The 17,778-nt window shown below is 35.6% G+C and overlaps 1 protein-coding gene across 1 annotated transcript in view; it reads left to right on the top strand.

The window, feature by feature from the left end:
• The window catches only part of LOC306859548 (ephrin type-B receptor 2-like), a gene marked incomplete at both ends in the record, with an annotated part of 59,479 nt that overhangs the window by 25,437 nt on the left and 16,264 nt on the right, over nucleotides 1-17,778 (top strand). Inside the window, one exon of the mRNA XM_079400616.1 lies at nucleotides 17,609-17,764. Coding sequence (XP_079256742.1) covers nucleotides 17,609-17,764 — 156 coding nt within the window. The remainder of the gene's footprint in view (nucleotides 1-17,608; nucleotides 17,765-17,778) is intronic.

The following is a 17,778-nucleotide window of genomic DNA, read 5'->3' as shown; positions in this document are numbered from 1 at the left end:
TTTGCGTTACTTTTTAAATATGAGCAGGGCTTGATTGTTTTTAATACAAGAAGTTCTAATTATAGCAAATGTAAAAGCCCTTTCACACCAAAAAGTGTAATAAATACACCTCAGGCTGAAGGAAAAGTAAATTCACGTCTGTGAAGTAGAACGCAGGAGAAGAAGGTTCAACACTCTTCGGCAATAAAAAAAACAATGAAGCACAATTGTTAGTTTATCTAAAGTCATTTTGGCTTATTAGTATGGTTGAATTGGATCATCAAAGGTCAGCAGCAAAGACATTGGTTAATAAAATGGGATTAGATGCATTTGTGTTGTTTAACATATTTAATTATTGCAGGTTTTTTTAATTTTGATAAATACTAAATCTGTTTTTTGCGAGTGGGATGAATTAACATTCACATTTAGTATAGGAGTACAGTAACAGCATGTTTACACAGCGCACTGTCAGTCAATAAATGGGAAAAAAGTAACTGGCGTTAGGGATGGGCGATATGGGCTTAAAAATATATCACAATATTTCTGGTATTTATTGCAATAACGATATCAATGACGATAATTCAGGGAATCCTGTTTCGTTAGAGAAAAGTATTATCTTTCCTATTTTTACCCAAAATAGGTTGTTGGGAGCATTGCTGAGTACACACTGTTTAATTCATACTGGAAGCCAGAGGGCGCCCTTGCGCAGAAACTCCACACATCCATAGTAGAAGTAATACTACTGACAACGCTCCATGAAGGCATCCAGTTATCGCTGAATAAAACTCGACAATTTCAAACACTCGACTATGTTAAGTTAATTTGGAGAAAAAGCACATCGATAAATTATATCTTTGTTGGACAATAGGTTTGTAAACAGGCTCATACACATGCAACACACGTGCTACTGTACTACATTTATTCAGAACAATTTTTGTGCACTGTACAGCCCTAACCAAACAGTTACAGATTGTAAAAGGAGCTCGAGCTCCTCATTTAGCGATTTACTCCTCCTCAATTTCACGTCCACCCGTCGCTCCGCACTGTCGTGCACAGAAATATTTCAACAACTAGACTTTATCGTTATTATCGTGGGAAGAATAATTCTTATCGTGGGGAGAATTTTTACCGGTATATCGCAACCAATAAGATATCGCCCATCCCTAACTGGCATTACGTTTTTGAAAAAGTAACTCAGATATCTTCTTGTAAATTAAAAAGTAATGCGTTACTTTACTAGTTAATTGAAAAAAGTAATATTATTACGTAACTCGCGTTACTTGTAATGCATTAACCCCAGCACTGAACTACAGTTCTGTGTACTAGGCTAATTACTGTTCCATCTGAAAGCAGGTAATGGCGATTTACTGCTAATCAAGAAACTAGTTTGGATTCGATTAATTGCACAGCCCTACAACAAAGTGCAAATGCACTTGCAAAGTAAGTATAAGAGATAGCTTCACTGATTATAATGGGAGCCTTTTTTAAAGTGCATAAACTTATACTAGAGTCAGTGAGGTCAGTGATGTTCTTTGATAATGTAAATAATTAAATATATGAGGAAATGTAATCTTATTTTTGTGGTTCACCCAAAAATTAGAATTCCCCATTAACTTTGATAGAAGGGGAAAAATATTACTATGGAAGTCACTTGGGGACTTTTCATGGTCATTTTGTTTTCATAGTTAGATATCGCGATGTATCAATCATTATAGGATTGTCTAGCCCACATATCAACTATCGCAGGATTGCTGTACTGTGATATTATCGGTATCATGAGCCGTGTATTGTAACATGAGGTACCCTTTGATTCCCTCCCCTAATAATTTTAGTACTTTAACAACTTAAACATATTTTATTTTAGTTAGTTGCCAAGGCAACATTTCTAATTTGCGTTAAATTTTTTTCATCTAATATTTTTGTTTTATTTCAATTATTATTTTCACTTAAAAATATATTTAAATGTTTTAGCAAGAGTGAATCGAAATAAGGATATCATTATGGATACTCAGCCCTGTATGTAGATAACTTGGGCTTCCTCGATGTCATCACATTGGAAATGGTTCTAGAATATCAGGCTTATGACACATTCACCGTGGCACAGGGTATTGTATATGTCTGGATGTAATTAGATATGGCAGTGAGAGTGCACTGTGGATGTGGGGTCTGGAAAGTCCCAAGATGAACCGTGTTATTTGGCATGGCAGTAAAGAAGGGTGCTGGAGCTTGTCTCCTGAACTGACTTTATCAGGTACAGCTCTCTAATCCAATCTCAGCAGCACATTGCTGCAGGGAGGTCGTCTGCTACCTTATTTGTTCCTGTGACACAGGATGTATTTCAATTTGTTTCACCGCAGCACTGGACGTAAAGAGACTGCAGTCGAGCTGTAAGGAAACCAAATCAGATTGGTAATTGTCCATGCAGAGGAAAACCACACGCATACAATATCTGCATATTTTATATGCACACTGACAGATGCTACAGATGTGTCTCTTGCCCTTGGGTTGCAGGGTTATGTTACAGTCCCTAGATATTAAATCAAAAGCCTTAGCCTTAAGAAAATATATGTCATACTTCTGAAGAAGGGTAAGTGATCATGCAAGGCCAGGCCATTAATCCACATCTTTTGTTTTCTGTCATGTACAGTAGTGGATTATTGAAGATTTCTTTGGATTGCTTCCTCATTCTGTATCTCACAAAACATGGATATTACTGAGTTGACTGACCATTTCTTCACTGACATTTTTTGTTTAGCTGTGAATGCAGATGATGATAATAGGTTATTAATAAGTTTTTATTGTGTGGTGAGATATTTTCATGCCATTTTGGCTTGCTGTGATAGACAGTGCAGCTGCTGAGATGCAGAAGTTTCACTAGCAACTGAGTTGTAACTAGAGTTGGATGAATAGTTATTCAAATTATGATGATTGTTATTGATTGTTGTACTAGGCCAGACTTGTAGCAGCTCTTTGATCTTTCTCCTTACTGTGGAAAAACCTCCATGTGTCACGATCCACTCTAATATTCAATTCATTATACAGTGTTTATACACTCACTCTAAAACAAAATCTGTAAAAATAGAGCATAACATACTGTATAATTTGAATTTTTTCCATATTTATTTGTTACAGGTGTTTTACCAGTATTTTTAATTTAACGCTTCATTGCATTGTGTTTTAGGGTTAACAGAAATGTCCATAAAATTAATGGATAATGTCGTGTGTAATGAGCTGCCAGTACTTTTTCTGTTATTTTACAGATTTATTTTTTACAGTGTATGTAAGCAATGGTTGCCGACGGGCCATTGAATTATTAGAATATAATGCACACCTGAGGTGTCGTGACCAGCACACCTCAGGTGCGCATTATATTCTAATAATTCAATGGACCGGAGTCAATTATTCCACTTATACTACCATCACCACACCTTAAGACATTGTTCAGATGTTGTATTTCAAGACATTTGGCAGTTTCTGTCCTTAAATGTTCTTGTGTAGGATTAATTTCTTACACATCTCATCCCATGCTTCCGTTGCTAATTCCAAAACAACATTTTAGACATAGTAACGGAAGCTTGAACCATTGATAGCAGGCTAATGCCGTTATTAATGGAGTTATGAGAGAGAGAGAGAGAGAGATTAAGCATGTGTGAATCACCTGAATCTGTTTGTTTCTCAACAGAGTTCGGCAGCAGCATTTCTACTAATAGCGAAATTTTAAGTTCATATGCTTCAAGAACAGTGCCATTTATTACCTAGCTAGTGAGAAATGACATGTAGCATAAAATATTTCCTGATAAAATCATCAGAGCAGCACTGACAACACATTTCTGAGCTTGTGAGTTTGAACTATGTGTGTTTGTATGGGAGAGAGAGAGGGAGAAAGAGAGTATGTGCTTTCCGTACATAGTAAAACTTAATTTTGTTGTGAAAACATGGAAATATTTTGTAATTTTTATCATATTGTTTACTATATTTATTTGCTTGGTCATTGTTGGTTTTGGTTCTTTTACTGTTGTAAGCTGTAATGACCTTTGAAATAACTGAAATCATTTGGCGAAGTGATATGGACATGTAATAAGGTGAAGACCTGCCTAGAACTACTTTAGCTGTGCATTTCCCTGAACATAATTGCACACCTTACAACTTTCAGGTTCCAGGTTTGTCAAATGTATGTAAACCATGGATTTCAAGGCTTGACACATGCATTCTGACTATGTATAAGTAATGCTTACACTGTTATGTTCGCTCTGAAAGTGCTACAATTATCTGTGCTTGCAGGTAATACTGAAGTGTAATTTCCATGACTTCACAACCTGTGGGAAGGCCTCCTACCTAGTATATGGCACTTACCATAAAATATAGTACGAAATGGTTAAACAAAACATTTTCTTCTTTTATTTCAGCAAATGGAAGTTAAATCAACCTCAGGAGGTCAAATTGAGTAACATAGGAGCTGATTGTGTTTTTAATTGTATTTGTAATTTTTGCAAAAAAAAAAAATCTATCCTGGTACCAAAAAAACTTGTCTAAATTCTGTTTAAAACCCTTATTTGTGGGGATTAATATTGTTTAAATAATAGTAATAATACTAATATTATGTCCATGCATTATAATGATAAAAATTATAAGTATTATTTTTATTTTTTTTATAAGCAACAACAACAAAAATAATACTAATAACAATAATAATAGTAACAGGGATTTGAAATTAGTACAAAAATTGAATCTGTTGCACTAAGATGGAGCAAGCCAAAGTCATGATTTCAAGTGGAGATGTTTAATATTTTTAATGCTTAATTTTAAGGTAAATTAAATTGGATAGTAGTTTTTCAAACATCTAATAGGTCACAAAAATCAAATCCATGTATTTGTATCCATATTTATTTATTTATTTTTTTTATATCATGGGACATTGCAGTGTACATATTTATTATGTTCATTTATTATTATTTATTGTTAAACCTTTGCCCAGACATGTGGAAATCAACAGCGTTGTCTTGAATAATGTATCATAATTTATAACACAATCATTCCAAATATATCTGGGCTTATTGGGTTTATAAATGTTGTATGATTTTTATGATGCAACAGACTGAAAATGCTTTGTCTTGCCAGCTAATGACGAACATTGATTGTTCGTCATTAGCTTATGTCAGCTTTCAGCGTGGTTTGTTTAAAGGCTTTCAAGGCAGTGCTTTGCATGTATTGGACTGTGCTTTGAAGCCCACTGTTTTTCAGCTGACCTTTGTGTCTAAAGATGTTAGGCTTATGATAAGGGCAAGTCAGAGTTTTAGCTTTCCGAGTGTGTTACTTGTTGAATTAAAGTCAAAACGTTGTCATAAAAAATGTAATTTTTTGACAGCAGCTTTTTTTATGGTGTGTACCATTCGGTACAAATACTAAACTTACCATTAAAAGCAAGTACAAATTGTCCACAATCCGTTCCTGTTCCTTCTGAGAGACATGAAAACCTGCATGGAGATAAAAGATGAGGCTTCAGTGGAGCACGGGGTTAATCAATGCTGAGAGGTGGATGTCCACACCGGAGCTGCCTGGCCCTCGTCTCTTTGATGGGAAGCAGGTGTCCTGTTGTCATCGATGAGGGGCTCATTGATCAAAGGCCCTTCAGGAGTCCAGTGCTCATCCATCAGACTCCAGCAGCCATGCAATGTCACGGAAACGAGGACTGTCAGTGCCTCTCCTCCTCGCACATCACCATGAAAGAAAACGCTTCACTGGCCAGGCAAAAAAGTAAACTAGGAGGGCTTTTTTTGTTTTCTTTTTACGTAGGGCCATACACAGATCTCATTTCTTTTAGCACAGTATGCAACTCGTATAGTTAGGGTTGCACGATATATGAAATAAATTCCATATTCCAGCATTTTCAGTGTAATTTACTGTGAATCAAGCCATTCTGAGACACAAATATCGTATGTTGCATGCGTGTAAATGAACAGTGTCGAGCTTCACTCTAAAACCAGAAGCACATATTTTGATTTGCTTGCAACCTACAAAAATAAATGCTTGACAGTTTACTGATTGAAAATGTAGAAATTAAGATGTGAATATTAGTATCATTTTATAGTAAAATAACTTTAGATTTTTTTTAACTTTTTTCTTATAGTATCATTACAATATATTTATGATTTTAGTATTTCAGTTTCCTTATTTATTTAGTTACTTTTTTTTTTAGATGGGACAGTGTAATGACAGGAAACGAAGTGGGAGAGAGAGAGTGGACGGGATTGGGGAAAGGTCCACGAGCCGGGATTTGATCTCGTGACGTCTGTAGCACCATGATGCTGTATGTTGGTACGCTGCCCACAAGGCTATCAGCGCCAACTAACATTTCTATTTCATTGAAAGTCATATTGAATTGGTAAAAACCAGTGGAATGTGGCTTATAAAATGTGGCTTTTTTAAAATTCTGAAATAGGTTTGTGTCATATGAAAACCCAAATTTAAGTTTTTCCTCATTATTTTTATTTTTAATAAAAAAAAAAAAAATTCACATACACTCCCCACCAAAACTATCCCACTATTTCCAGACAAAGTTATTCAAGTCATATGGTGAAAATTCCTGTATTTTTCATATTGCGGTATATTAAAGAAAATCAAAATAACACACTGTCAGTTTTGCTCTAAATTGTGCTCTAAGAACAGTGATTATACATGTGGGCAGGATTAGGACGTGCTGCACGGTGTAGGAGACGTAATTTGGAAAAGTCAAAGGCCTCCAGCGTATCAAACCACAGCTAATTGACCTACATGGGGACATAAATGGTGCTTAAAGCAGGCTGGCCTTCATCGTTTCTGTTCACACATTGGCACACCTGCTTAAATGAGTGACAAAAGGCCCATGCGGGGGGCACAGAGAAATAGGGCATGTGAGGTCTCTGTTGTGCAGCTGTGAAATGGGGCTGAATCCCAAACTCAGCCAACGGCCGTCTGATTGGAAAGGGCTGCTGTTGAAATGGGATTTTATCCATTTTTCTTCTTTCTTTTTCGTATGTCTTCTCAAGCAGCAAATTCCAAAAAAAGGATTTATTGTAAATTCAAACATCAGCTTACTGAACCTATTTAGTAAAAACGTTAGCAAATGAGCCTTATGTAGTTGTCATTTGTATGTGGGTGGTTGACATTTAGGGATGATTATTTAGGGAGAGAATGTAGAGAACAAGACAAGAAAATTATATAGTTTGAACATACCCGCGGCTACTTAGAAAAGTGTGATAATTGGACTTTTTCATTTTTTAAACTAACATAGCTTGTTTTAACAGCAGGACATTAGTAGCAACTAACTTTTTGAAGGACATACAGAAAGAAACCACTAATAAAGCCTATTGTTGGGATCTGTTTTAATGTCCGTGTTCTAAAGTCTGCTTTAAGATCATAATGACTTACAAAATGTAGGAAGCAACTATTTAAAACCCATATTAGTTTTCCATCAATCTCAGTATCCTAAGTGTCTGTGGTGGTTATGGCCCTAATAATTGACATACACCAGAAGACATATTGCTACAGGTGTTAGCATACCTACAGTTAACATACCTAGCATACAGTACATGTAGCATACTCAATGACACACAGCAGCAGCGCTTTTAATATAACGTTGACCAAAAACATTAATGCATGTTCGTGCGTGAAGACTGACCATAGATCTGTAGCTCTAAAAATAGACCATGTCATGAAAAAGTTACAAGGCAAAAGTCTCCTCCTCGCTTCCAGCGTCCTTCAGAGATGTTATCTGTTCTTCCTGGCTGAGCAAGGACGGCTTCCACATAAAAAGAAATCTACACTGATTACAAAAATATGGTGTCACCACATTTTATTTGGTATTTTTTGGGTTAAATCATTTTAACCTAACACATACTATGCATAATCCTAAATATTTCTATGCCTTTACAAATGATTTTATCCAAAGCAATTTGCATTGCATTCAAGGTATACATTCAGTCGAAATCAGTCATTTTATTCATAGTATGGTTATTCATGGTATGTTTCTATACATAAATTAATTCATTATTATTATTATTATTATTATTAATCATTTGTAATTTATTTATTTTAATTGATTAAAAAAATTAAAATATTGTATTTAAATATTTTGTAATTAAAATATTATTTTTATTATTAGAATTATTAAATTTAAGTTGCTCCGTATTTAATTGTTAAATATTATTAACACCAACAACAACAACAATAATAATAATAGTAATAGTAATATTTATAATAATAATAATAATAATTATTATTATTATTATTATTATTATTAATTGTTTTTGTTTTAGAATTAAATATTTGGTATTTATTATTATTATTATTTAGAATTAAATGTTTAAAATATTATGATATTATATTTAAATTACATAATTTAATTGCAAAATATGATAAACAATAATAACTATTTATTTATTTATTGTCTAAATAATAAAAGTCGGGGGGGTTAGTGTTATTTGGACCCCTTTTTCTGCTATGAAGTATAAAGAAAAATATCATGTTTGGAGACCTTTAATTTTTGGGTGAACTATCTCTTTAATTTAGTGTGCTGGTAAGGCTAACACAAAACACATGTTTCATTAGCAGCCATTTTAAATGCATTTTTCTACACAATACTGCTAATCTTCTCTCTTTGCCATCTCCATAATAGCATTAGCTCTCCATCAGTGTATTAAGTTAGCATTTGATCAATTTCCTATTACCTAGTTTGACACAAGACGCATCAGCTTTGACTTTGCATTCTGACCCAAGGGGAGAAACAGTGCTTTGATTAATGTATATTTAACTGCTTATGTCTTTTTGTATAGACAAAGACAAGATTAGCATTATTGACTTGTTGCAAACAATTAAGAGGTTTAGCGAGCAGCCACCCTGATTTGATTTATTACTCTGAACCTTTGTTTAGATAAAGCTGTTTACTTGTGAGGCATATTTACCTTTGTCATTCGAGTGAGTTATTTATGAAGCCTCTGGATCATCATCAGAATGCTTACCCAATCCATACTGACGATCTGCGATTGAAATGCCCATCTGAAACACTCATCACTGTCGGATCAGCGTCATTGTTCGCTGCTGCCGTGCGATTTCTGCTAGCTCTGTCCCCAGCAGTGCCGCTGAGTGACACATTCAGATACGGTTGACAACCTCACAAAAGGAACATAGAGCATCTTAGATGCATGATGTTGACACCACACAGTAAGATCTGGTCCGGGTGTCATAACGTCACATAAAAGAGCTTGTTCTATGAATATGGGGGTCTTTGTCTCAGGTAGAGGTTAGCAGATGGAGTTGACACCATTAATATTTACAACTCTAAATGAAATGAATACATTTGAACTGTCAGTCACGGCACAATGAAGGCAGTCACCAGAAAAAAGCTCCCTGGAGAGCCGAGGCTGAGGCGTCTGTGAGCACTGAAATATTAACACCAAATACTATGAATGAATAAAATAAAATCACTCTCTGAGGGAAATAGATTTTCAGGTAAAAATTTTTTTGCCCTTTTCGGTAGTGTTAACGCACTGAGCCTTGAAAATGTAAATATGTTTTTGCATTTGTAGTATAGTAGAGCTCTGTACATGAATAGTGTGACTAAAATCAATATTCGGGGAGGTAACAAACCTTGGAGCCTTTTTGTGTCTCTCTACTTCCTGCATTTATCAGTGACACATGCAAAGAGCTGATGTGCACAAAATTGCGTAAATTGGATCAAAAAATAAAGCTCAAAATCAGTCCACGCTGGCACTTCTGACTGCTTCTATATTGCAGTCAAAATGAAGCAATTTGAGGTGTTTTTGTCTGTGGGTATCAGGTGCTAGTTGGGAGAGTCCTGTCATGATGCTTAGAAAAGCACTGACAGAAAATGCTTTATTTAAGAGAATATGGTTGTTTGCTTTTTGCTGTCATACATTTGCTGCCATATTTGAAGATTTCCAGCATGGTGTTCATATAGCTAAAATTATATGTTTGAAGGTGAAAATGTGCAATATGAATGTATCGACACTAAAGAGTACTGACCGCATCTAAAGTATCATTTATATTAAATATACCTGATCAATAGTCATTTATAATTTGGAATAATTTTTGGTTTGCATGTGTGTATTTTTAAAAAAAGGCTTATGCTCACCAAGGTTGCATTTATTTGATTAAAAATACAGTAAAACTGTAAGGTTAGGGTTATAATAATAATATTAAGGTTTAAAATGACTTTTTTCTGTTTATTGTAAATTATTCCTGTGAGACAGCTGAATTTTTAGCATGTTAGAAATCACTCTAATGCTGATTTGATGCTCAATTACACAAGTAGAAAGTTCAAAACAACTGCATTTATATGAAATCACAATCTTATAAAAACATCATAAAAAAGTCTACACTGTTACCTTCAATTCAATTTGATGCATCTTTGCAGTAATTTCTTTCTTTCTTATTTTAATTTACCCCAAACTTTTCAATGGTAGTGTTTTCAACATTCATAAGAATAAGAAATGTTTCTTGAGCAGCAAGTCAGCATATTAAAGATTTCTAAAGGATCTTGTGACACTGAATTCTGCTGTAATTCAGCTTTGTCATCATAAATTACATTTAAAACGGTCATTTTAAATTCAACAATATTACAGCTGTACTGTATTTTTGATCAAATAAACATCATTGGTGAGTATAAGAGACTTTCAAAGCTGTTTATCTTTTTATGTATTTACCTGTAAACATATTACATTAATTTATATACGTAAACTTGTTACATTTTAGATCGGTACATTCTTAATGTTCATTTCAGTGTTTATACAAAAGTCCAAAAATGTAAATGTTCTAAAACAGCAGATACTTATGATTACTAATATGACTATTTTGATATTTGTCACTCCTAAAAAAAAAAAATAAAGAGTAAGGCCCCTTCTCATTTAAATCCAACAGAGACTAGTGAGTGTTTAATGTTGTGGCCAGAACACATTTTCCATAGACACAACAAAAAAGATGAGTTTTTGTTATTTAAATGAGCCTGTCAGTATTTTAAGGATTTGTTTTCTTCCCTCTGGACTGTACACCCTAAATGTCCTTCAACTCAGTCTGGCTGTGGCCCATAATTATTCAGATTCCAGACATTAGTGATAATAAAGGCATGAAAGAGACTGTTAATGACTTTACTCTCTAGAGCTTCCGCTGCTTTATTCTTGTGGTTTATGTTCAGATCTCTCAAGCATGTGTCTTGGCCAGTCGCCCTTCGGATTACACGACTAGTTTGGGCGCTGCTTGGCCATGTTGGCTCTCTGGGTACGGCGGGGCTGGATTCCTGTTTTAGTGCCTCCCAGGCTCCGTCCTGTCCTTCTGGGTAATCCCGGCCATCTCATAAGAATTCAAGATTAATCTGAATCTTCTGTTGCACTCAGCCATGGTGATGAAAGTCTGGGAGAGTTCCCTCACATGTTGGTGGGAATTAATGACCTTGACTGAGGATGAAAACAAGATGTTGGTGTGAGCTAATACATGCTACAGCTGTTGTCATTGTTCTGTAAGAATGTACTGTACTAGACTTCATTGACTTCAGTGTAATAAGGAGCTCTAAGTGCATTAGTGTTCAACTTGCTCAAGCTGTTGTGTCTTGACATTTTATGAAGACATATGCTGTTGAACATATGTTTGACATATGCATTTGCCAATTTCTAGACCAAACATCGCAGATCACGCTATGAAAACATTTTCTTGATCCGTGTTTTTTTTTGTGAAATATTTAAACGTCTTTAAAACAAAGAGAACAAAATATTAAGACCCCTTTGCAATGATGTGACAAAAAAAAAGATGTATTTAACATTATAAATATTTTGTTTTAAAGTGGCTTTGATATTTTTAGTGAAAAAATAAGATTAAAAAAGCATCTTAACTTTAAAGGATCAGTCCACCAAAAATGTGCTGAAATTTTACTCAAACTCATCTACATCTTGGAAGACCTGAGGGTGTTTCTTCATTGGAGAATTTGGAAAATTTAGCATTGCATCACTTGATCACCAGTGTATCCTCTACAGTGAATAGGTGCCGTCAGAATGAGAGTCCAAACAGCTGATAAAAACATCACAGTAATCCACAAACAGAAAATAATTTGCCTGGCTAAATTAGTGCTTCAATATTGCTGCCCACAGAATTTAGTTTAAAATACATGTTTGTGCAGCTCCTATTCATCTCGACAGCATTAATTGATCAAATGATGATCATTAGAAGAGCATCATAACTGGGCATATATCCAGGTGTGAAGTGTAGACCTAGCACATTTTGATGTTTTAAGAGCCAGCTGAGGTATTTCTGCAACTCAGCACTCAAGACTGTCTGCAAAATGTGGTATTTTGACATAGAAAACATCGTTTTGGGGCATGTTTGCCATGTTATTTTTTCATAATTCATTTACTGTATAGGGTGCAACAACACAAACAGCATGTGCAAATAAAAGATTATTTTAGTGGGTGTAATTGATTTTTGGTAGACTTCCTGCTATGCTAAGTGTTAACAAGCTTCTAGAAGCATTAGTGGAGGCTCACTGTGGAGATTGTTTATACATTCTTGAGATGAGCTCTTAGTTGTGTTTACTGACGGTTTTGCTCTGGGTGGCTGTTCTGTTCCGGCGCATCACGTGCTGTCTGACTGCTCGTGACTGTACCTTCGCTGGGCTGATATTTCAGGTTCCTGTAGTTTGGAGGTTGCTGTGGGAGGTTAATTTAACCAATGTTAATTTAAGGGACAACTGGAATATTTTAGTTGACTAAACTAAAAATTTTAAGTCAGCGGGGTAACAAATTACTTTAAGTTGAAACAACTTTCTTTCTTTTTTTTTTTACAGTGCAGAAAGAGGGTCCCATGCAAGGGGTAGATCATATTTGTGGGTCCTTAGCAAGTTTGAAATCCTAAACAAATTAAAGTACAGGACTGATTTGTCTGTTTATTGTATATAATAGCAAAATTTGTGTTTCATTGGAGAGTAAACTCCTCAAACACAAATTATGCTACTTCTCTGAAGGCTTCATGAAACATTGATGCTCAAGGAAAAAGCTCATAATCTTAGTAACTCCTCAAATTCTTCATTCACCTTGATATTGAGATGATGGGCAGTATAGCACAGATGAGTTCAGTCCTTCACCCCCATTAAACAAGTGAACTCCCCTGTGTGAATCCTGAGATGAGTTCAGCAGGTTGACGCGGCACCTCTAATGGATATTAATGTCTCTCCAACCACCTGCTTTGCCAAGGAGGGTTACAGACACATCTGTGGCCTCAAGTTGGCCAAGAAAATTGTTGGAGAGGGCTTACAAAAGACTGCATCCATATCTTATACTGCATGAAATTATGTATGTCAATGAAAAAGGCCTGTGATGTCAGTCTCTGCCTTGTCTGAGGAAGAATGGGCCTTTTTCTTTCCTGCGGATTTAATTTCCTCACTGTCAACCACTGTGGTTTTTGAGCTGAGCAGCTTGTTTATGAAGCGACAAAGTATGTGAAGATGGAGTCGTATGGTGTACGCTTAATACTGATTGATGGAGATGCAAAAAGCTTTTACCATGAAAGCTTCAAAATACATCTTATTTTCAGTTTAGTCATTGCAACTGTGCTGTGGCTTAGCTGTCATGTTTTGAAGACATGTATTGAGTTACAGAACTATTGATGCTTCTGTGTGTTTTGAATGAATCATTTTAAGTAAACGAATCTTTCTCATTTAGTCACCATGCTCTGACTCATAAGGCTCTCCTTTTTAAACTTGTGACCACTTTGGTGGATTTTCCTGCCCTAAAAGACTGACTGTAGCATGAGCGAGTAGCATTCGAGTGTGGACTGTGAAGGACCATTTCATTGGTTGGACCTACTGAACGAATGCACTAAATGAGTCCGTGTTTCGAGTCTGAACGAGATTCTTGAGCGGAAACACTGAAGAAACTGGGACATCTTATTAGTAAGCGGAACGAACAAATTAGGACTTGTTGTTCGTGAATGAGTTGGCGTTTTCGAGTTTAAACAAAAATCGATTTGGGACATGTCGTTCGTGAATGAGAATCTGCTGAATGAAAGGGGGCATGTTGTTCATTCAGTGCGAAATATGAATCAATCTTGGGTGGAAGAATTATCCTAGTTATTTAATGTGTAAAAATGATTCATGACGATTGTTTTTAAAACCCAATTCATTTATTTAGGCTATTTTTGTAGTTTTCTATAGATAAATCCATATAACCATCCTTTTAATAAAGGATAAGACACTCTTGTGTGAATGATTCTGTTTTTGAACGATTCTGTTGAGTCAGTTATTTAATGAGTCAGTAAGACTCAATAAGTCACCACCCACTGGTAATAATGTAATGGAAAGGAGCGGTCACAAATTTCTGCATAAAATTCCCACTGTCAATAAATGTATGAAGCACTTTTCACCCAGAAATCACTTTCGTGATTTTGCAGGTACCTATTGAAAACGATTTCACCAAGCTGCTAAAAATGTGAATGCACCTTAAGACTCACTAAACGCACAAGTGAAATGATTCTTTTGATTCATTTAATTGTTTGGTTCATTATATTACAACGATTTGTTCAGTGAATCAAAATCACAACCACTGAGTCATGACATCTCCAGACGGAATTGCAAAAATGACTGGTTTTCGAACAGGTTTCCCAAACACTCTCCTCATCTTCCATTGGTTAGCCAAATAGATAGCCCCGCCCCAAACTCATGCCATTGGATGAGGTATATTGGGCTGGTCTAGATTCTCAAACAAACAGAGCCACAGTTTTTACACTTTTTGTGAGAATCAGCCTACAAATGTCTTACTTAAAATTGTCTCCGCATTTTAAGACGATAAGGAAGATATTACTTTAACATTGAGTAAATGACACACCTTTAAATTAGTGAGTTGGTGTTTAAGAGGCAAGAAATTGTCTTTCACCAAAGGATAAACTGTTATACTGAGGCAATAAAGTGTTTACTGTGATTTCCCTGTTGTAAAATGTGCCTCATAAAAAAGCACAGCTGCTCACAGGAATGAAGATAAACAGATCTGAAAGATTATAAAAAATGTGCGGTGCCACAAAGGTCTTTAATCAATTTCTCCCAGAATTCCATTAGCACCTACTTAAATACTCCAGTTATGTACAGTACATGGCGCACACATCTAATATGTCGGCGGGATATTGTTCTGCTGTCGTTCTCCCTCTCACACGGCACGGTCTCTATTGTGGAGCCCTGTGGTACCACAGATTTAATTCCACTCCTGTACACTGTCACTCACACCCACTCTGCCTCATTCAACTGTAACCAACACCTCATTCACCGCGTCCACTGCTCTAACTCTGATGCATGAGCGTGAAAGCCTTATATTCCTTCTGGCAGAAAGAGAATGTTCTGTCATCAATCATAGGCTGAGAGCGCCAGCCAAGAGTAATGTTTTACTGTCAAAGCCATTTGGGGTATTAGGCTAATAGAATGAGTTTCATTGTACTTCCTAGAACACACTTTGCTCTTGGTAAGTGTTGATTGCTTTGCACCTGCAGATGATATGTGACATGTATTACATTTACCCTCAATCTTTGATTTATTCCCAGTCGGAGTCAGTGGGCTATTTCTGTGTGGTACAAACGTTTGTATTATTATGAGCGCTGAGGTTATTTTGGCCGACGGGCAGACATGGCAGCTGTTGACCGATTTGGTGTGAGCAAATAAAGGATGGCTGGGAAATGATGCGAGTTTGGGTTTTGTTAAAATGTTGCTTGAATTTAACATCATTCTGCAGCCGCATGACTGGAAGGTGTAGTCTTCATTTTGAAGTATATTCTAAATTATAAATATGGTAACGTCCCGGTTTACCAGAGAGAGTCCCGGTTTCATGACGTATGTCCTGACTATTTACTAAAATGTAAATATGTCACATTTTTAGAATCAATAACTTAAAATTACAGGGATAGTTCACCCAAAATTGTAACGTCTGTCATTTACATTATTACGCTGAAAAAACTGTACAGGTATCACAGTTTTAAAAAAATATTAAGCAGCACAACTGTTGAACATTAATAATAAATGTTTCTTGAGCAGCAAATCGGCATATTCAAATTATTTCTGAAGGATCATATGACGTTGATATGAAGACTGGATTAATGCTAGCACAGGGATGCATTACATTTTTAAATCTTACTGACTTTGAATGGTATAGTGTCATAGACCATTAAATATGGTGATGATAGTATCATGTTCTTGGGCATGTAACACGTGAGAACCAATGAGGCCAGACATTAGATGCTTTTTGATATGTCAGTTATATGGATTTATTTCATAAATCCTTGATGTCCTTTTTAGAGCTTGAAAGTATGGGACTCTATTCACTTTCTAAATATGGACAAAAACAGCTGAAACGTGATCCAAATGATTGGATCACGTTTCAGCTGTGACTGGTTATGGTTCTCTACCAGATGACACTGAAGGGAGAAAGAGCTGGGGGGGTTTTTTGTTGTTGTTTTTTGCTATTATGTTTTATTTAAAATCGCTTTTCATCGTTTTATTCAAAGTTGCTTTAAAAATAATTGACAGTGTTTCCTATTTTAATACTTTCAGCAAATCAGAACGGTTGCTGGCTGCTTCTCCCAATCATACTCTCAATGCAGGCAGATTGTCATGTTAGCTAGCAAGCTGGAGTAATGCCCAATGGAATAACATTTTATGACTTTTTATTAATTTGTATTATTCAAATATTTGTAAAAATCAAATATTCAATGAAATTTGTTAAGTTGTTGCTATGAGTTGTTGTGAACATTAAAATCAGAAAAATATAGAAATTACAGAATATAATATATAGAATATAATAATTATATTTTGATTCTGTTCAGAAAGTGGGAAACTGAAAAAAATGTGACCGGCTCCAGAAGATGTCTAAAACTCTAGGCATGAACTAATCTAATATATAATACATTTAAGGCATTTACTCACATTTTGAGAACATCTTTTAAAACTGCTGTCATTCCTCTACTGCTGCTTTTTTTTTCATTTCAAGGGGTGGGTGTTTTTCCTCGCCCTGTATTTCCGGATTTGAAAGTTAAAAAGTTGGTTGATTTTATAAATCTTTTTTTTTTGCCATGACAGATTCTTTGTGAAGCAGATGAAAAATCATAATCAATTCCTAAATATCCAGTTCGGGCCTTATTACCACTGAAGCTTACAAAAAGTAATTAAATTCTTCATTTAAGAGAGAATTATGAATAGCACAAGGACATTTGCATTTTGTTTTCAGTAAAACTAGGCAGAAGGGAAAAAACTGTGCTGTGATTTAACAAGGACTTTGTTAGTTTATTCCACAGATATATCTGAGTGCCATTCGGCTCTTTGTATGCCAAACAAAAGATTATCAGTACAAGACCAAGCTTCAAATCTGCACAGGAGGCCCATCAGAAAGCATTATGAGGGCTTTCACTTCCTGCGTTTCTCTTTGATTCCAAACAGAAATATAAAGATGGCTGTTTTATAAGAAAATGTGCTTAATGTGGGGAGACATTAATGAGAGTGATAATAATGAGCTCCAGACATTTATGTATGTGTGATGCATTTTATAACATGCTTATCAAATCAATTCCTAAATGAATGATTCTGATTTACCATTCACTATTGTTTCTATTTATGCAGCATGTCCATTTGGGTCCTTCAAAGCATCTCAAGGGGACCAGCAGTGTCTCCAGTGTCCCATCAACAGCCGCACCACCAGTGAGGGTGCAACCAACTGTGTGTGCCGCAGCGGATACTACCGTGCGGACTCTGACCCTCTACAGATGCCCTGTACCAGTATGTCATTCTCT

This window comes from Barbus barbus (assembly GCF_936440315.1).
Source record: "Barbus barbus genome assembly, chromosome: 40".
NCBI lineage: Eukaryota > Metazoa > Chordata > Actinopteri > Cypriniformes > Cyprinidae > Barbus > Barbus barbus.
This window is presented reverse-complemented; position numbering and strand designations above follow the sequence as displayed.